Source organism: Tribolium madens, unplaced genomic scaffold, assembly GCF_015345945.1.
Source record: "Tribolium madens isolate multiple individuals breed KSU strain unplaced genomic scaffold, Tmad_KSU_1.1 Scaffold_97;HRSCAF=244;Tcas5.2_LG3a, whole genome shotgun sequence".
Classification (NCBI taxonomy): Eukaryota; Metazoa; Arthropoda; class Insecta; order Coleoptera; family Tenebrionidae; genus Tribolium; species Tribolium madens.
The window spans coordinates 1,374,901-1,397,451 of record NW_025401069.1 but is presented as its reverse complement, the minus strand read 5'-3'; the positions used below and the strand labels follow the sequence as shown (position 1 = coordinate 1,397,451).

The window sequence follows — 22,551 nt, the reverse complement described above, 5'->3', positions numbered from 1 at the left end:
CATTTTTACAAAAAATCATCATATTTATTTAAAGGATATGTGAAAGCGTTTATGAAAATTAAATTAGAAACAAGTCCTTGGCAGGATGATTTTGAATCAGAAGAACAATATAGAAAAGCCGTAAAAGAAATTGTAGGTATCGAATTGGGTAAAATAGAAAATAATCCTGGAAAGAGTGCTGTTGCAAAAATCTGCTTAAATTCTTTATGGGGTAAATTTGGGCAAAGACAAAATAACAGAACAAAAACAGAATATGTTACAGATGTTAAAAGGTTTTATGAAGTTTTATTAGACGAGAAACTTGATAATATACGTATAAACGATATAAATGAAAATATGTTACAAATTGATTATAAGTTAAAAGATTTTTATGTTGAAAATGATTTCAATACCAATATATTTATAGCTGCCTTTACAACTGCAAACGCAAGACTAAGATTATACGAAATGTTAGATAAGTTAGGAAAAAGTGTGGCATATTATGATACAGATAGTATTATATATATATATATATATGGAAAAAACACTGTTAAAACGGGCTGTCTATTGGGACAGACGAATTAGGTAAATGCGTATGTATGGATAATAGACTGGATATCAACAGGTCCAAAAAGTTATTGTTATAAGACTAATACGGGTAAAGTTGTTTGTAGAATAAAAGGATTCACGTTAAATTATGAAACGTGCGAAAAGATTAATTCCGATAGTATAAATAATATTTTAGAAAAGAAAGACAGTAAAATCAGTACACAATATAATCGAATTACCAGGGATTCTAAAACTAAAGAACTTTTAAATAAAATAGAAACAAAAGAATTTGGTTTTGTTTATGATAAGAGGGTTATTCTAGAAACCTTTGATACAGTACCATTTGGATATTAATCGTTTGTTTATAGTACATTAACTTGTTATAGTTTTTGAGACACATTAATTAAAAAAATAATAATTTTGAAGAAGTTATTTATCTATCGTTTTTATTCCATCATATTACTTATTATACAAATTGGAAATTTAATGTACATACAAATAATAATTGAAGACTTGTTAAGGTCTAATCTATTTATGGAAAGTTATAAATCTTTTGAATTTTGAAATATACATAAATTGCATTGACATTATAATAAATGGAGGAAGCCTAGTGATGTTTTAGCGTAGGATCATTGCAATTGTAGGGTAAAGTGGTGATGTACCACGTGACAATAGGCTACGTCAGATTTGACATTTGACAACAAATACGGCTGACAACTGACAGTACACACATAACCTTTTCTTAGCTGTAATGTTTTCTACAAGAAAGATTCTTTGTTTTCCTTGGGAAAACTACAATAACAACGTCTTTATATTGATAACACTATTGTTATTTAACTTACGGATGAAATGATATGTTACGAGTACTATGCTTTTTAAAACTATTTTTGCACCCAAACACCCAATACTTTACGACCATTGCATTTATCTAACTATTACTAATAGTTTCTGACAATGTTTAAACGTACAAACTACTGAACAAACACACTACTGAACAACTAAACCACTAAACAATTACACAAGTGAACAATAAGATAAAACACTAACACTTTAAATTCAAATATTCCTCCGAAACAAGTCTTTCAAATTTGACAGATTCAGAAGTCAGTGTTGCCAACCTGATGGAAAGATTGACAACATTCGATCAGCTGATAATTACTTTTTTCTTTCTATCTATTTTTATGTATTGTCACCACCACCTCTCTCTCTAAGTCCGTCCATTTTATTATAATGTCAATGATAAATTGCATGCAGCAGTAGTGTTAAATTGGTTGCCTAGGTATCTCGGAAAATTAATACTGGTTTTAGGGCTTGGCGTATATGCAAAATGGCTGTTTTGATATTCTGTATTATTGTTATTTTAAAGAAATGCCATCCTATGCCTATGTTTTGTGGCCATCGTAGTTTCCACTCGATTGTTTTATGTCTGTCTGAACACCTTTAGGGAAGAAAAAAGAACTGTTTTGTTTATTCCGTCGGTTTGTGGCATTCGCCTTGGCAGCGTAGGTATGTGCAGTTTGCCCTTGTGTAGTCAGAATTGTGAGATAAAGAAGAATATAAAAAGCGTGGTAAAAGCCAGTTATCTACATTTTTGTTGATAAAATGGATATGGAAAAAATGTTAGAAGAATATCGTCAAGCGCAGCGGATACGAATTAGTCGTAAATTATTAGCCAACAACAAAGCAATGACATTGGTTCAATTCAGAAAAGTACAAGTCCAAGACGGCGACGGCCCATGTTTTAAAGACGTCACGATGGAGATTAGGAAAGGGACACATCCCGATCCAGCCGCCAAATTTAATCTCATCATAGTGGGTTGTTCATTTATTTTTAACGATAAATTACCATGTGAAAAGCAATTAAAAATAATATTCGATGAACAAGAAGGGGAAGAAGAGAGAAGAGAAGATATCCATCTAAGTTTTGCCACGGCAGATCTGAAAAATGAGTGGTGTGGTGGCTTTAGTAAACTATTTGGACTTGAGATGAGAAATCAATCTAGCAAATCTATTTTATTTGTAGCAACCGCTCAAGTCCACTTGTATAAGAAGAATCATGAAGGATCATCTAATAAAAAATCATTATAAATTTCAAAATTAATGTAAATTAAAAATAAAATCATTTGCATTAATTGACAAATATATATTTTCCAACACTTAAATCAAAAGGATGGAACCCAAACAGGACAAAATGACGAATTTTAAAGTGTCTTCAAAGGTGAATCAGTTTCGCCGAAATCGTATTCATGTGTACTGAAATGGCCCAATAAAAAAACAAAGTCAAAATGCTTAAAAAACAAAGAGTCTGGAGGTGCCTTATAAAGGTTTATTTTTATCAAAATTTTGTTCAATGGGTGGATTTCCTGAATCATTAATTTTGAACTGTTGTGTTGAATAGACCCATCTACATGAGTTTGTATGGCATGGTTTCTACCTTATAGAAACAGGGCAAATGTTCTGAGGGGGGCCTTATAAATTTTGCACTTTTCGAGTTACCTTGAAAATCAGGTTGTTTTCCTTAAAAAGATAGATTTTCCAGACGCCCTAAAACAAGGCGTCAAGAAAATTGATGTCAAAACAGTATTTATTAACGATCCGGGTTTGTATTTATTAATTATGAAATCTAAATTACCACAAGCCATCGAGTTTCAAAAATGAATTTACGCTGGCTTTAAAAACAGGAGTGTTTTCAGGATTTTTTCTGCTTTTCTATTTACCATTGACAATCGGGGGTGTGTTCCTTAAAAATGTTAATTTTAAAATATACCTTTAAAATGGGAAGTGATTTCACGATTTTTTCTGCTTTTCTGTTTACCCTTGAAAAACGGGGTGTTTTCACGATTTTTTTTTGCTTTTTTGTTAACCCTTGAAAAACGGGGTGTTTTACCTTAAAAAGTGCTGTGTGCTGAAGGGGCCGTTAGGGCAGTAATAGACTAGCGTAAAACACGCGGCGGGTTACACGCGACGTTTTTCCCGCTGAAATGGAAAAAGGAATTCAAATGGGAGTGACTACACTAGCGTTTAACACGTTTAAAACCGCTAGCTAAACGCCGACGATTGCGTGCCAGCGGGCCACACGCGGAAAACGTTCTCAATGCAATACATTGCTTCTTACGAGTTTGAATACACTAGCAGCGTTTTTTTCTATGATTTGAGAAATTCAAATGAAAATACTTTGTTGTAAGTCTGCTGCTGAGAACAGGGTGCACTCAGTATCGCAGAAAAAAACGCTACAGTGTATGCAGAGGCAGCCTAAGCGGGGCGGGTGACACCGCGTGTTTTACGCTAGTCTATTACTGCCCTTATATAGTAGTGATATGAAATTTGAAATTGAATATTGGCAAACTTTTCTTCGAACAGTGTTCGAAGAAGTTCGAAGGAAATCGAAATAATCTAAGAAAAACCCTTCGAGTATTTTTTTTTTCATCATTACCATCGTATAGAGCATCCCTTTATTAGTTGTAATCCAAATTTTCAAAAAAATATACCGAGTAGTTTTCAAGATATGATTTTTTGAAATTAAGGTTTGCTAATCAAGCATTGCTCCATATAGGAGAAATGCATGTTAATTTACTTAAAATTGCATTTTTATAAAGGTATTTGTTTTAAGACTCTTCTTTTGCTTAAAAATGGTCAATTGAACCTTCTTTGTTCTAATTAGAATAAACAAAAACTGTTTGTTTATTTAAAACAAATAAAGAGTACCTGCGTACTAATTAAAGCAAATAAAGAGTTTTTTTGTTGTAAAATGACCACTGATCATTGAGCAAAAAGGATTTAGAAGTTTAAGGGCAAATCTTTTTCCAATCAAATCACTTTCCATTCAGATTTCGAGTTGTTCACTTTGTTCTAGCTTTCTGAACTTTTTTTGAAAATGTTCTGAGCAAATGCTTTCTCATCACTTTTGAGTGATGTTAAATGCAATAAGTCACCTGATTTATTTTGTTGGTCCATTCTACGATTAGCTTCAGTTAGCTTGTAGGTAGTAGTTGTTGTGATAACAGTTGCACACGAAGCAAGTGACTTATTGAATTCAACATCAGTAGAAAGTGATGAAAAAGCATTTGGTCAGAACATTTTCAAAAAAAAATTCAGAAAGCTAGAACAAAGTGAACAGGTTGGAATCTGAATGGAAAGTCACTTAATTTGAAAAAGATTTGTTCTTACATTTAAAGCTACTGCTTTAAACTTCTAGATCCTCTTTGCTCAATGATCAGTGATCATTTTTAGAACAAAAAAAACTCTTTATTTGCTTTAATTTGTACGCAGGTACTCTTTGTTTGTTTTAAGTTAAGAAACAGTTTTTGTTTATTCTAATTAGAACAAAGAAGGTGCAATTGACCATTTTTAAGCAAAAGAAGAGTTTCAAAACAAATACTTTTATAAAAATGCAATTTTAAGTAAGATTAACATGCATTTCTCTTATATGGCGCAATACCTGAACAGCAAACCTTAACTGCAAAAAATCATATCTTAAAAACTACTCGGTATATTATTTAATTATTGGATTCTCACTAATAAAAATATGCTCTACACGATGGCGATGAAAAAAAATTACTCTAGGGTTTTTCTTAGATTACTTCGATTTTTCAATTTCAAATTGCATATCATTCTAAAGGGCAAGTCCATCCCTTTAGAATGGTCTTTATTTGAAGGAAATCGGCCTAATAGTTATTGTGTAATGATTTTTTAAAGTTAAAGTATTTTAAATTCATTTGAATTAAAATAATATATAGTTCAACGTGTGTGGACTTTTAAAAATTTTTTTTAGTGCATTTGATTTGTCTCACTCAGACGAACGAAATGATATAAACTTTGTCAAGTTGTCACGACATGATTTTTTTGTCGCCTTGTGTAATTAATAATTCTAATAATGTAATTAATAATAATTTCTAGTTTTAGTGCAACTGAGCACACAAAAGACTTAATAAGTTTCTACAGAATGTTGTGTAAACATAAACATTATGCAAATCGAAAAGTTAAAACCGAAATCTAAGCGATAGAGTCGTGCAATAAGAAGTTTAATCACAAACGCACACATCTCTTGATAATTTAATTATAAGTAAAAGATAAATAGTTTAAAGCTGAGAGTGGTGGAACAAACATCTACATGTTTGCGAAATTACTCGGATCTGACAAGAACCGCAGAAAATGTAGAAGAAAAGAATCGGGAGAACATCGCTGTCATTTGTCTTGAATACTGGGAGGACGTGAGACATTATGTTGCAATTCTTTTTATATAAAGCATCGTAAATCACAAATAAAGAATTTGCTTCAATTAGTGGTGGCAAATAACAAAATTTCTTATCAAAGTATTAGGATAAAAAGAAATGCTTTCTATTTGAAGCTATCCAACTAAGCTAAAGTAGCAATAAAAATAAAAAAGCTTGATCAAAGAATACTTTGAGGAAGGTTGTTAAATTCAGAAAAGCCTCTTACAAGAAGCAAAAAGTTATGTTTTTAAATATCGATTGCGGTTCATATTTATTACTTTTAGGGCCGGATTTATTACCTTCATAAAATCAAAAAGTGGTGACGATCGTTTTATAGAGTTGGTTGGGTAATTAATAAATGGTAAATTTTTCAGACAATTCAATTTACCTTTCTTTTTTCAAATATTAACCAATAAAATAGGAGATATTTACTATCGCATGTTAGCAACAACAAATTCAAGGAAATATTCCACTCGTGGTAAAATATAACTGGATATTCCACGTTGCTAAGATGTCTAACGCAAATTTGCTTTCATTGAATAGTTTGTTGAATACAATTCGTAGTCAAAGATTGTAGAATAGACGACTACTGGTATTGTAACTGACTATTTCTATCAAAAAATCAAATCTTTCAAATATCTGAGATTCATACAATCAGATTCAAATTACGCGATAATTCAGTACCTGTGCAAATTATCCATAATTTGCTCCTGTGCTAAATTACCACGAATCTAATTGGATGAATATCAGATATTTGAAAAATTTGATTGACATAGGTATCTACTTATTTTTTTTGACATAAATTCCGTTTTTTAATTTCTCATAATGAAAATATTGTTTTTGAAAATTTTGTTCGGGAAATAGTCTGCAAAATACTCCTCGTGCATGCCAAATTGATTCAATTTTTTTCTAATTTTATATAATTATCAACAATTTGGATACACACACGGGATATTATTATTGACAATTATCTTGAATGAAAAAAATCAAGATTTACATAAAAATTACGCAAGGTTTCTGTTTCAATTGTTTAAAACATGAATCCTTAATACTTTTTTGTGATTTTGAAATTAGTTATAAAATAATTTTAATGGTAACATAGTAGAAAATGGTCACATTTGTTTCATAAAAGATTTGTAGTAAGTAAAAAAATAAATATTCATTTGTTTAAAAAAAATAATAAAAATTTTGATTTGATAATTATTTATTTATTATTTTTATTAGAAAGATAAATTTTTTTATTTGTTACTCACTTGTAAACGTTATTTAAACTACCACTTTATCCACTAGTGAGTAGTAACTTTATTCCACTGTTAGTAACCAGCGCACCGCGTAACAGCTTACTACGTTTAACCGAAAGCACATTTGGCGTGACGTTTAAATGTCAGTTTAATTTTTAATTAAGTTTGGAATAATTTGGGGCTGTGATTCTGGATAAAACATTATAATGCAGTGAAAACCGTTTTACCTTGATAATGCTATAAAATACTATAGTATATCATAGAAAAGTAAAAGTTTTCCTCCTTCATTTGTCAAAATTACAATTAAAATATGATTCAGATAAGATAATGAGCCCGACGTTCTGGCGAAGCAACCCAAAAAACACGTCTTGATCTAATTTTATTTTAGTTTTGCATTTGCAATCCAAGTTATCCATGTTGCTCTGACAGTGCAATTTATGATTTATTAAAAAACTGTTTGCCTACCTTTAATGTAAAAAAAATCTATCTGTAAAAATTTCGAAATTATGGGGGTTTAAATTTTGCACTTTGACCCTATTATTTCTGTTAGCAAAATAATTTTACATGTTTTTTTTGCTGCAAGCTGTTAGAAGAGGAAACAAAAAAAAATCTGTATCCAGAATAAATGTCAAAATTCATTGACAGATAACATTTTTTCCGTGTTCCTGGCATCTCATCTTATTTAAAGTTTTTCTCTGGGGCTCGAGTTCCAAAACACCCCTGTGTAACCTCTCAAGAAATTAAAAAATTCATAACTCTTTGCTACTTTCATAAAAACGGGAAAACAAGCTGCTATATCTAATGGCGATTATGAGATATCAAAAGAAATTGTTGGTTTTGAAGATTTTCTTGTTTCTTGCTGAGTCGTAGGAAAAATTATATGTAATACACTAAAGGAAAGTGTTATTTCTTCCCTTTCACTTCCGCCTTGGTTTTCATCAAATATCAAAAATGCAATTTGTGTGCATAGCAACAGAAATTTTATTATTGAAACAAAATGTGATTGTGAATAATAGTAGATTAGATACCGAGGTGGGAGGTGCTCCATTACTAAGGCGTAATTTAAAGGCGTCGCGGTTAGCAGTAAGCCGAAATACGATGAAGCAACGACCACCAAGGTTTATATACTATTTTATTAACAATCATCCTCCTAAAAGAACAGAAAGCCAATAAAGAATTTATTTACATTTGACGATTTGAGAAGTGTCCCTTTCCCAACCTGAACTCTCATATTACATATTAAGCTAAACCTGAAAGTTCATATCAATTGTTAAATAAGTTGAAATGTCTACTACAAATAGCAACAGAAATTTTAACTATGTACTTACTGAAGCTTTTTGTCATAATGTCATCAATGTGTGGTGTTATGAAAATCTTGAAGTATTTTGACCTGATTCGTTCCTGAAACTTAAGCTAAAAAACTTTTATTAAATGTTGTAGGTAATATAATTTTTAAAATTTGCATCTACATAACTCTAAATTAATGTATTGAGTTTTGAAATGTATTGAGTTTTTTTAATGTATTTAAAAAATTGTAAAGAAATACTAAAAGCTTCGGGAATGTTATCTGATGGTGCTAGAGGTTTGTTAGATAAAATATGATTCACTCCGTATATGTATAAACTTGTTGACTGTTAATCTGTTCAATTTTTCTTTACGTTTTGTTGTAACAACATCGAAGTCATTCGCCTGGAGAAAGTTGGTTTGAGACCGTAATTTCAATGTAAAATAGGCATGAAACCGATATTGCGGTTTGAACTCAATATATCAAATCCCTTACAATAGGGTTAGATCTCAGTTCACCAAATCCTGAAAAATACGTCCTAGAATGGAATTGACAATTTGTTCAATGACCTGTCGTTCGAAGCTTTCGAATCTGCATATTCGTTTTATTACAATTTAATTTGAAAACTGTTTTCCTTGCAAAAATTTCAGTTTCATGTCATAAATGCACACCTTTTCTCACTTTATAGCTCATTAAAAGTTGTAACGGTAATTTTTCAGAGTTCGTACAAAGAGGATGAAAGATGAAAATGCATTTATATTTTTTAATTTTGTTCAAAGTTTCGGTACTAGAAATATTACATTTTAAGCGAGTTGAAATTAGTTTGCCAAATGAAAAAAAAGCGAAATATTGACTCGGTTTTTTGCATTTGTGCGCTTTAATAACAAATTTTAATTTGGAATGGAAGGTATGTAACTAATTTTCGACTTTAATGTCTTTTACAACCGACTGAATTATGCACACCATCGAGTTGACACAGCTTTCCTAACCCTAAATATTAACTCGGCCCATCTCTCTCATCAAAATTAATAATTTTCATCTCAGATTGTTTGGGTTTTAATTTAAGACATCTGCTCCTATCTCACTAATAAATAAATCCCTGGATTCCGGACAAATACTAACGATTTGTTTTTCTACTTTCCGTGTTTGTTTTTCATTTTTTAGGGTGTCTACGGTTCAGTAATCCGATTATTTAATTATTTCACCTCGTTATAAAACTGATTTCGTAGTTTATCTCCGATGTTGCAGATGTTGGTAAATTGGAGCTTTTAGGATTTATATGCGAATGAAAACATGTCTTGAAAGATAAATTATGTTACAAATTTTTTTCCAAAAAAGCATTTATTGTCTTCGGTGCCAAGTGGGCGCCTGCTTATTCTTTTGATCTTAAGAATTTCAATTAAAATTCAGAAATAGGCGAGTTAGAATCGTGATCAAAGATAGCGTGACACCTTTATAAAGTCTCTTATTGAAGTTTGTTAAAATTTAATACAAAAGTTGCTTTGAACGCGAGACAAATTATACAAGGCAGGTAATATGCGAAAGGCATGTTGAAATTGTGCCTTTGTCCTTAAAGTCCTTTATATTCCGTATGCGTCTCTTCTACACAACAAGAAACGTTAAATATAATGTGTATACATCTCAACGAAAAGACTTTGTAATTCAGTCGATAGATCAACGTCACACATATGAAAAACTTTCGCAATAATCTACAATTTTTCAACGAATGTTGATTGCGGTTCATGTGGAGGCATTAGTCGGTCAATAAGTCGCAAACAAAAGATGATGGCAAGTGAGGCATTAATCAGCAAAGACTGGGTCCATGTTTATGGTTGTTGTTTAAGGGTTTCTATCCGAACTATTCACGAGAATTCGTGACTAGTATCCTTCACGCTTAAACTGCTCCTCCAAGTTTCTACTGTAGCCTTTGTACGGTTCTACAATACAACTCACAATGACAAAAACTTCACAATACTTGCTCTACTGATGCCCGAACGCACACAGTACGATTTTGCATTGTTTATAGCTTCACAAAGACCTTTATTGACGCACAATTAAACTATTTTCAACTCAGAAGCGGTTAAATCAAATCAAACAATTTGAAACCAAAATGTATTTTCAACATAAAGTTCAACTAACTTCATCTAAATTTAAAACAATATTCTTGTTAAATTCCTTGGTAATTTAATAATACAGGTCAACAAATTTGAACAAACTTTCGGTAACATTGATTAAACTACCTTCCACGTTTATGATTTTTCACTCTGATTTCAAAAATTTTCACAAAAATGTTCTATAACGTATTATTCATATGTTACCAACTTCGTTCTGACACCCATGTTAAAGCAAAAGAGTACTGAAAATAATTCAATTATTTAATTTATTTTATTATGACCATACAATGCCTTGTTGGAACCTCTCCCCTTGATCGTCACTGACAGCCTTCATATTTGTTAGAAAAAAATCCAAGTGGGAGTGCTAAAAATGCAACAAATAAACGGTACGTGTTGTCAAAAAACAAAATGCATTTTGTTATTTAGGAAGTAAAAAACTACTATTGACCAAATTTTCATCAATGTTACCGAACCTTTGTTGACCTGTATAATTATATTCATATTAGTGTAACTATTTTATTGATATTCTATTTAAAAATATCTAACATTAGATCTCAGAATCCTCTGTGTTTCAATTTAAAAAAGGCAGTGCATCCGCTGTTGGTAACGGTGCCTGTACCAGCTGCCCCCAAAGAATTTGGTTCAACAGAGATGTGTTCTTCTCAAACCGCGTCAGCTCTACTATCTTTTTTGGTGTTCGATATATTGACATGCTGCTTTCTACATCCGGTAGATCTGCTTAAAGTGCACCATTTAAAAATATTTTTATTATATACAGGGTGTTGTATACAGAATGGTGAAGTAAAGTTATATTTTTTTAAATGGAACACCTTATATTTTTTTTCTAATTTGCGATTATAATACGTTTATTAACGTCTCTCAGTAGGAGTCGTTTATGACTATCTATAAAAGCACAATGTACTTTAACGAATTTAGGGTTATTTAGTTTTTGTATGCCGCTTCTGACTTGTCAGGTTGTTGCTTCGGCAATTTCGCGAATTTCAGGCGGAGTGCAAACTAAATTCTGTTGGCTTAAATTTTATTTATTATTATTATGCTGTAACACTAATAACTAATAATTTGTAAATTTTATTTTTAATGACAGACGACAGAAATGATTCAAAAAATCAGGTGGGCGCCGAGTGTTACTAACCGATACCAACTAACACAAAATTCTCTAGACGACAAAAATATATTTTTTTAATTAAAATAAGAAAAAAGGGGGCGCAAATTAGAAAAAATAGCATAAAATACTAGTTTTATAATGGCATTGGCGCACTCATCCCATAGAAAACTCGCCTACGGCTCATTTCCTAACTTGGGATTCGTGCACCAAATCAACCCTTATAAAACTTGTTCTTTAATATACTATTAAATTATTCGTTTCTACGTAAAAAAAGTAAAGAAATTTGTGTAAACAATTATAGGTCTATCTCCTTCTGTTTGGGAATTATTCAACTTTTTGTTATAAAAAGTAACGACATTTCATAAGTCACTGCGAAGTCGGCTAGGAATATTTTGCAACAAATTTGCAAAAGAAAAAGTCAGAAGAGCTTGTAGTTTTAGGAAATAGTCGATTAAGTTCAAGTATGCAGTTCATGTGTGCCAATACGCAAAAAGTTGAATAACTCTTTTTTTTAATGGAACACCTAGTATCTGTTTTCACGTATCGATTGAATTTTTCACAAGCTACTTGAAAAAAAAATAACAAATTTTCTTGTAATAACTCTTTTTTGTAGTTTTTTATGCACGGATTACACACCCTTGGATCAGCCTGTATTGCTCTAAGTTTCCTGACATAAAATTGAGTAGTTTTTCTTTGTTTCCTCTTCTAATAGCCTGCAGCAAAAAAAATTCCAACAGAAATAAATATAGAGTCAAAGTGCAAAATTGAAACTCCCATGATTTCTATATTTTTATAGATAGAACTTTTTTAACATTTTTTCCATGTTCTTGGTATCTTATCTTACTTAACATTTTTTCTTTGGGATGCGAGTTCTGTTACTACCCTGTAGTATAACGATGTCAAGACACGTCAAATTTAGCAGAACAGCTCGTTTTTTAATAATAAATAAACTGCACTAAAGGAGGTTTCAGAAAAAAGAGTCGTCTTGCACAAAAATTAAAGCTTATATTGATTGAAACATGTTTCTGGCACTAACTAGTCCCATAGTGCCAGAAACATGTTTCAATCGATATAAGCTTTAATTTTTGTGCAATACGACTTTCTCTCCTGTACCCCCCTTAAACCACAAAAACTTGCATTTTGAACTAATTATGAATTCCTTTTAATATAAACAGCACTAAGATAAATTTACAAGGTTTGAAAAAAATTGTAGGTACGTTTTGTTTGAAGTAAAACTGACTTTTGGGGCTTTATCTGTAGTTACCAGACTCCCTGCGCTCGGCCGTCAAACACTACAGACCCGCCACAAAAACGAGGCTTTTACTCTTAATAAAACGATGCATGCATAAATCAAATCTGTGTTTATCTTGCAACATTGAACAGAGTCCTGTTGAAAAAAAAACAACAATTTGTGTTTTATGGTGTAACAAACTTGCAAATTCAACAATAAATTAAATTTATCAAATTAAAGTTGACGGTTTTCTTTTAAAAAAAAAAAAAAGCTTGAAACAAAATAAAATTTGAATTCATTTTTATGCTTAGCTGAAAGTCTTCTATCACCATTCGAGAGTTGGTCGGACTCCAAGAAATTTTATAGAGCTCTTATTGTTAGTGCCATTGTTGGTATGTTTTAAAGTGAAACAAATTTCTATAGTCTTACCTTTAGATGCATTTTTTTGTTTATACATCCAATTTTCAATACGCTTAAAAGAAGAAGTGAAACTATCATTAGGAATTTACATTGACGATCCGGACAATCCTCTACATGTATCATCTGCATACTGAATGATATCCGCACCAAGACTATGACAAGATAGGTTATTAACATAAATTATAAAAAGAAATGGCCCCAATATAGATCCTTCAGGCATACCCTGTTTTACTCGTAATTCTTTAGATATTTCATTATTTAAACGAGTTATTTGTGTTCGATTACTAAGAACAGAGTGTTTCACACAACTTTAAGAGGCTTGCGCCTAATGTACGCACCCTAATATACAAAAGTCACAAAACACTGGATACAAAAAATAAACTTCTAACTAAAGTCTGTTTTTTTTTTAAATGGAAATTACCAAGTTAAAATTTTGGTGAAAAAATTGGTAGCAGCTTGTCTCCATAGCCACAAATTTTGTTTGCTCTTTGTTTTTGTCCCTAGAAATTTTGTTAAAGAATTATGGTTGTGTTCAAATTGAGATGTTGTCAAAATTTTGACTTTTATGAATCTTGTGTGCCTTTTTGCTCTTTGAAAGCGCTATAATTGAATACCTGAGGACAGACATCATTACCTAAGGTCAAAGACAGAATTCAGTTATAATAATTTTGACAGAAACACACCGCAAGTAATACAATGTTGTGGATAAAAATGAGATTCTTGCTACAAAAACTTTGAAGAAAAAGGATGTATATACAGAAAAAAGTTATTTAGCAAAAGATACAAGTGGGTATTATGATGATTGGCACATTTTGTGTAATTTATTGAAATGAGCTCAAAGTTGATGCATTATATAAATTTTTCTTCGGCTTTAGATTCAAAATTGTTACTTTTTCAACTCGTTCCTCAAAAACGATGCACAAGACACTAATTTAATTGCGTTCTTTCCAAGGTTTTTTTCATCCATATTATTTTGTATTTTTGAAAATTTCTTGCTAAAAATTGAGAATGTTTAGCAAACCTGCATTACAAATTGCGTCTACATTTTAACGGGCCCTTTTTCTAACTTCCTGCTTGCGAACTATTCGTTTCCAAATTTCGAAAAACTGTTGGCGGTACCGAATTTGTTCCTTTTTTGGTGTTTCGTCTCTAATTTTTTTTTAGACGTTTTTGTGTGCTGATGTTTAATGACATTGTTTTCAAATTAATTCAAAAAACCGGAACTGCCAACTTCCTTTATTAAAATTACCATGAATGAATTTACTACTGATGCCAACGTTAAGACTGGCATTTCCATTTAAAAAAAAAAACAGACTTTATTTAATTTTTGAAAACCCATGACAGTAGTTGTCAAACTAATCGCTATTTCATTAATAGTCATAAACTGCAGTTTTTCAGAAACAATTATCATTTGTTCTATCAAGAGACGGCATGATTGTGATTCTAGTTTATCTATCTCAATCACTAACTAACTAAAAACGTTGTAATTTTTTAAAGGGTGAACAAACTAGAGAAGGTTATTCAATTTTTCACCCTGTATGTACGATAGCAGTAGGTCTGTACTAGCAGCGTTAAAACCATAGAATTGCAATTTTTTTATGATTTGATGATCATTTGAGCCATTACCAGTTTCTTAAATATTTTCGATATAATTGACAACAATGAAATTGGTCTATAGTTATTCCAGTTATCAGGATCACCTTTTTTATACACAGGAATTATTAAAGATTTTTTTAGGCAAGTCGGAAATATACCTTTATTTATGCATTCATTGAAGGGTTTTGTGAGAGGAGCAATTATTGCGTGATAACATCAAGGTTTAACTCATAAACATCTCTACTTTTAGAATTCGACAGACTGTTTATACAGTTTCTTACATCATTCAAAGAAACTTCTTTGAAAGAAAAAAATATAATTATTACTGGTAATTAGTGTTGAGGACATGAAATGTAAAGAGTAATTTTGTGGTTTAATGGATTCAACTAAATTTTGCACAGTATTTACAAAAAATTCGTTCAGCTGATCAGGAGATGATGGATATTGGATATTTTTTAGGTTTATTGGTATTTATCAATTTCCACATAGCATTAGGAGTTTTATTGTGTTTTTTCAAGAAATTATCATTAGCACTAATTTTATCTTTCTTAATATGAAGAAGGTATTTTCGTTTAAAATCGTTTAATATTTTTTTATTTCACTTGTTTTACGTAGATTATAGAGTTCTTTTAGAAAATATAACGTATTTCGCATTTTTCTCATATCATCATTAAAACAAGAAATTTTATTATTACTAGTGCTCTGTTTTAGTGGAAAATCAGTATTGATGTTATACGAGTATAAAACTTGGGCAATAGATAGTATTTCAATGAAATCTAGTTGAAAGTTGACCGTGTGATAGATTGACTACCACCGCCATAAAACCCAATTAACAAGTTTAAATACAGCAGGAAAGTGGAGTTTTGAAATCACATCCGGAAAGTAAAACGGAGTCCAAGTTGTACAATTGTGTTTAATGAAAGCAGGAGGCTCCGAAAGTTTGTCCTTTTACGCTCGAAGCTGAGAAGGATGACCAATTTAGAGCTCGCTCGTTTCACGTTTTATATTCCGGACAAAAGCTTTCAACTCGGTGTAACATTTCATGCATATTCACTTAATTACAAAAATGCTGAAATTAATGAAATACGTTCGCAACAGCGATTTCTCGTTAATTTACCATTTTGGTCGAGTACTTCTCGAGATCGGCACAACAATGTCAATATAATCGACTAAATCCACTCGTAGGAATATGGTCAAACTATGTACACGTTGTCAAGATAATTTCATTAACTAAATTAATGATATCCCAAGTGGCAAGTTGCAAACTGATTTTTTTATTGATCGAAATGTGAAGTTCAGACTGATTATAGTGTTTCAGATACAACTCAACACAAGACTTTTCACTTTAGAGGATTTAAGATTTAAAGTCTACATGCTCGACTCTAAAAGTAAACTTTTGTACAAGGGAAATTTGCATTTCGGAACTGACTCCCCTGATAATTAGAAAAATTTATTCAACTTACTCTTTTCAATTATTTTATTAATTACTTTTTAATAAAATGGTAATTTGAGTTGGCTTGTAATTTTTCTTGTCAGCTTTCATTATTAGGACACTTTCCAGATAGTAATTTAAATTTCATTAAAATTTTATTAACCGCTACATTTCTACTAACATTATTTTTCAAGGCAGTGTTGCATAAAAATACACCTATTTATCTTACTTGGATTTTGTATGGTACGTTTCAAATTTATTCCAGTCGCTTTAAACGAAACTGCGATAAATTCTAACAAGGGAATCAAATTTTATCGGTTACATATCTCGCTTTATGCAAACCAAAGAACAATAATAACAGGATATTCATTATTCATTCAATTTGGCCAAACTGTAGAAGGTGGTTCAAGTTTTATCTTTAACTTTAACAAGAATCAACAAATAATGTTAAAAAGAAAAAAGAATTTTCATTTTTTCATATGCGTGTTGTGGATAATTTAAAAATCAATATTTTCAACTCATTCTCACCTCTTAAAATCGTTAAGTGTAAAAAGCAAGAGAATTAGGTAAAATAAAAAAGAATAATGTTTATTTATTAAGAAATATTTATTTAAATGGAATAAAACAATAAAAAAAATTAGAAAAGACAAAAATTAATTATACTACAGAAAACTTTCACTGAATTTAAGTTATTTTCTATTATACCTGCATCATAATCCTAAAAATTAAAACATGCTGCGGCGTGCGCAATTTAGCCTTTATAGCACGCTGAAATTTTAAAATTTTCTAGGTAACAAGAAATAGTGAAATGTCTGGACCAATTACAACGTGAAAAATGTGCTTAACAACGTACGTAAACTAGTAACCGTCTCTACGAAAACGATTCATAAACAACTTTTGATAATTTTATTGTGTAAATTCACATTTTTTCAATGCTCATAAAAGATCGTAAATGGGCAGGTATAATAAAAAATAGCGTATAACACTCGTTTATAAGCGCCTTTAAAACACTTACGACGTTAAAAGCACTCGGCTGACGCGTCGTGCTCTTAAACCCGTCGTGCGTGTTTTAAAGGCTTGCTTATAAACTAGTATTATAATACATAATACTATAAAAGTTCTTAGTATTCTTTTAACTTTATATACAGGGTGCGCCAGAACTCGCGCCCCAGAAAAAAATTCCATATAAGGTAAGATATCAGGAACATGGAAAAAATGTTAAAAAAATTTATCTATAAAAGTTATGAGGGTTTAAACTTTGCACTTTGACTCTATTTATTTCTGTTGGAAAAATAATTTTCCAAGTTTTTTTGCTATAGGCTATTAAAAGAGGAAACAAGGAAGCTGTATCCTAAATTGTAACTCTGTTCAATGTTATTTGTGGCTTTTATTGGTAAAATTTTTGTCCCTTTACTAAATAATTGTAAAAAAAAACATATACAAGATCATCAGTATCATTAAATAGATATAAAAAAATGCCAAATGTCAAAATTTTTTGATAGATAGAATTTTTCAAACATTTTTTTCATGTTTCTGGTATCTTACCTTACTTGAAAATTTTCTCTGGGGCGCGAGTTCTGGCGCATTCTGTATAATAAATCTATAAAATAGATTTTTTCTGGTAATTGTTGTCTACTTCTAAAAACAAAATTTCAATGCATTATTACTAGCGGGCAATCAGCTAGCAATACAAAATATCGAAAGATTAAGATAATTTGTAATCGAGTCATCTTTATATTTAAATTTTTAAATTTAAGTACTAAAAAAAGTTAAAAAAAAAATTAACCTTGTAGATTTTTAGCTGGTTGCCTGACAATAAAATGCATTGACACACTGTTTTTTAAATACATGACCACATACATTAAAAAAAAAACTGTATTAATTTGAAACCTATTTTGTTATAATTTGTTATTTATTTTACCTTCGTTTAATCGCTTTGAAGAAAAAAAAAACAGTTTCGTTCTGGGGGATAGAAATATAATTTTTTGACTTGGTTTTATTTTGTGGATTAACAACTTACCATAAATTATTATTAAATAAAGGATCATTTTGTCGAAATTTTCAAAATGTGAAGAAAACGATTATGAGAGTGGTCCACCCTTTCGCTTGTGTTTAATTTTCATTCCACTTTATGACTTGATTTATTAAAAAGCTGTTTGAAGTTGATTGAATTTCCCGAAGAATAAAAAAGAAAACGATTTCCTTCAAGTGTATATTAATTGGGTTTTTCGGAGCTTCCGTTTTCACAAAAACGTTTAACGAGACCGGAGAATAATCGGTTGTTCGTTTTTTGCCATCATATTTCATTTGGCAGATAACCTTCTTCGGCATTATTTTTAAATCGAGAAACTCGTCCATTGAAAGTTTAATTTAAAAGACTCGCGACCGGCACAACGGCCCATTTTACCAATTTTCGGTTGAGAGAACGCTCCGTTTTACAAACAGACACATATTTCACCGACGAAAAAGGATCACGACCTCGAGCGTGTTGTTGATATTTATGAATGCAATTATTTATCCGGGGAGTGCATATGAACTCCGGAGCCCGGAACAACCCTATTAGCATCAAAGTCGGCATCTTGCCGTAATTTCAGATGACCACAAGTCGACGATTTTAAATTCAGAATAAGCTCGCTCGAATAAATGCGCTACAACTTGATATTTTACATTCGTGCGAGATAAGCTCGAGATAAAATCTGGCATGTTTATTTAAGTCGTGATTCAAGTTTTAAAACTGGCACATACATGTGCAAGAATAAAAACCTCGGACACGGTTACACAAATAAAAACGTTATAAATGTTACGCTCGTTTTTGCGCTTTTTTATGCCTACCACAAGGCATATTCGTCATATTTAAACAATGAAAAACCGAATTTTTCTACGAGGGAAAAATTCGCTTTGATCACATACAATACCTGTTACAAGATGGAGATAAGTAACAGTAACAAAAAGTCAAAATTTTATTATACAGAGTGGTCCCGTTTCTACGAAAATTCAGAAATAACTAGAACACGTGTCCTATGAATAATTATTCAAAAACGCTTCCTTACCAGAAATAAATGGCGCCAAAATTTGAAATTTCTTTCCATCTTTTCTTAATATCTCCTACACGGGGAGAATACGAGCTCCAAATTTTGCAAGTGATGACTATTATTTTGTACCAATTTCGGCGTAATCGGTATACCGGTATTTCAAAACTAAAAATATGTAAATAGTTTACAGAATCTGCTATGTTTTTTCTTTCAAACGTTAGATTTTATTATTCCAAAAAACATTTATTCAAAAAATTTTGGTGTAATCAAACAATTATAAGAACTAAATTGTGGTTTTGTCTCTTGAAAACATACCTTCTAGTTTTTGAAACATTTTCAGAAAACAATGAACATACCTAACTGTCAAAGCAAAAATTTTTTCAGTTAGGGGTGGTTCTATTTTAGAAATTTTTAGTCCTAGTAGCCTTTGATTCAACTCAGCTTAATTTAAATAAAAAATATGTCGATCCGGATTGCGATGGGAGAGTTCAATATCAACATAAAATACGTTTTAGGTTTCAGCCCCTAGTCACTAACCATCCTTACTTTAATATTATAAAGAGCACCCTCAATTTTTTTAAACATTTTTGGAAAGGGGCGAAAAAGCTTATTTAACCGTAAATGAAAAAAAATTGTCGGTTTTATTTTATTTTTTATTTAAATTAAATGAGTTAAATACGCTCATTTTTTCTCTTTCCGAAAATGTTTTAAAAATTAGGAGGTGCCTTTTGAAATTTTAAAGTAACGACTTGGGGATGAAATCTAAAATGTAATTGTAGGTTTTGAACTTTCCCATCGCGATCCTAATCGTCCTGTTTTTGCTATTTATATGGAGCAATGCTTGATTAGCAAACCTTAACTTCAAAAAATCATATCTCTAAAACTACTCAGTATATTCTTTTAAAAATTTGGATTACAACTAATAAAGAGATGCTCTACACGATGGTAATGATGAAAAAAGAATTTACTCGTAGGGTTTTTCTTAGATTATTTCGATTTACTTCAAACGAAGTTTGCCAATATTCAATTTCAAATTTTATATCATTCTAAAGAGCAAGTTCATCCCTTTAGAATGGTCTTTATTTGAAGGAAATCGGCATAATAGTTATTGAGTAATGATTTTTTAAAGTTGTCAGATGTCAAGTTCATAGCATGACAACAGCTGGGAACTAGGTAATTACTGACACGATCTGGGAATAATTATAATTATTACATACGACGAAAAAAATTACATACCTGGAGAATGGCGTTCATAACTTTGATGAGCCCCACAATTAGTTAGATTAAGTGTTGTCACTTAACATTCTTTATTTACCAACATTTGTAATATCCAGAAACTGTCTATACTCGTTTCCATATTAATGTGCATCAAAGTAGTCGTTGAAAGGGATCATTTTAAGGTGGCAACCGTGCGTAAATTCAAACAATCTTAACTTCAGTCTTCCCTAAAAAATTTTTTTGCAAATAAATGTCTACCCCATATAGCAAAAAATAATTAAAGTCAACAATGTAATTAACATAGAAAAACAAAAATTAACATTTTTAACATTATTTATGTGATTAAATTTGTTCTGAATGACTTTTTGTGTAAATCGGTCTTTAAATTAAAGATTCATTTAGACTTTTACAACCTACTTGATGCACATTAGTATGAAAAAGAGTATAAACAGCTGTAAGACAACTAGAGTTGTGTTATCTTCAAAATGTTTTTGAACACTACTAATATTGGATCAGAAATTTTACTAAATTCAAAAATTGTTATAAAAATTGACAATATGCTAAGATGAGAGTATTTACTTATAAATTACGTTGTGACTGACGAGGTACTTTATAGAAGAGCGTATACACTGTGTCAATTTTAAAACTTGCAATCGGCAAAACCATTTTGGTGGTTCCTAGGGGGAATTAAAATGACATGATAAGTGACACACCTCCACTCACACTTGAATATAGTAAAAAAATGAAAATTTAACGTCTTCGTTTTTGAATAATTGGAAAAGTAACTTTACCAAATAGGCTGTTGTATGACATTTTTGAAAAGCGCTTGTTATAGGCTTTCCAACGATGTATCGAGGGTCGTGCCATTTAAAATTTTCAACTTAAGGTGGCTGTGGCCTGAAGGGTGGGTGGAGGAGCGTCACTTACCATGCCATTTTGATTCCCCCTAAAAACTACCGAAACGGTTTTGAGTGATTCTCAATAACTTTTTTAGTTCTAGAGATATTGGCGATTGCAAGTTTTAAAATTGACACCCTGTATGTATTAAGGGCAACATAAGAGGTAAGCTTAACTGCATTATATACTGTATCAATTTAAAAACTTGCAATCGGCAACATCTCTCAACTGAAAAAGTTATTGACAATCACTCAAAACCGTTTTGGTGGTTCCTAGGGGGAATCAAAATGACATGGTAAGTGACGCACCTTTGAATATAATAAAAAAAATTAAGTCTTCGTTTTTGAATAATTGGAAAAACGGCTATACCAAATAGGCTGTTATATGACATTTTTGAGAAGCGCTTGTTATGAATTTTCCAACGATGTATCACAAGTAGAGTCGTGCCATTAAAAATTTTCAAATTGGGGTGCGTCACTTACCATGTCATTTTGATTCCCACCAAAAACCACCAAAACGGTTTTAAGTGGTTCTCAATAACTTTTTCAGTTCTAGAGATATTGCCAATTGCAAGTTTTAAAATTGACACCCTGTATATCAGCTATATACATATCAAAAACACAAGTTTAGTTTTACCTTGAAGACCCAGACGAATACAATTTTTTATCACTAAATTTAGCTTAAAAATAATGTACATCAAAATCAAAAACTTTAGCACGATCAAAAATCTTGGCACAAAAACGAAAAACCAATGAAAAACGTACAAAAGCAAACTCTGATTCAGGCTTTAGAACAGACTTTTTCGTTTCATTGGTAATTTCTTTGGCTCTGACTTTGTTACTGGGTTCTAGTTACAATATAGATTTTTTTATAGAGAAAGTACACATTTCTGTCCCACTGATATGCTAAGAATAAGCCATACTGTATACTAAAAATCATCGATAGTGTTCGCATATCCCTGGTCTTAAAGTTCACCTCCACTTTGTAATAATTCACCCCAACAAGTAAGTCCTTTAATTCCGGCCCTGCTTAAACAATAAACTCGTCGTTTTTCCGTTTAATAAAAGTTATCTACCTTTTTGAGTAAATTAAATCTTGCGATATTAAAAATGGAGGAATTTTTATTACGAAAGTAAGTCCGTGCATAAGGCAGAAACAATATCCATTATATTTCCCTGTCGTCGAGCAGATGAAAAAAGCGACATTTGAAAAGCTGAG

General features: G+C 31.1%; 2 protein-coding genes across 2 annotated transcripts in view; both read left to right on the top strand.

Annotated features, from left to right (window-relative positions):
- Positions 1–22,551, top strand: part of LOC123014281 (locomotion-related protein Hikaru genki) — an 86,679-nt gene that overhangs the window by 23,422 nt on the left and 40,706 nt on the right. The window lies entirely within an intron of this gene.
- LOC123014282 lies at positions 1,860–2,641 on the top strand. Its single transcript, XM_044413314.1, has one exon. The coding sequence runs from the start codon at positions 2,131–2,133 to the stop codon at positions 2,614–2,616; it is 486 nt and encodes a 161-aa protein (XP_044269249.1). The 5' UTR covers positions 1,860–2,130; the 3' UTR covers positions 2,617–2,641.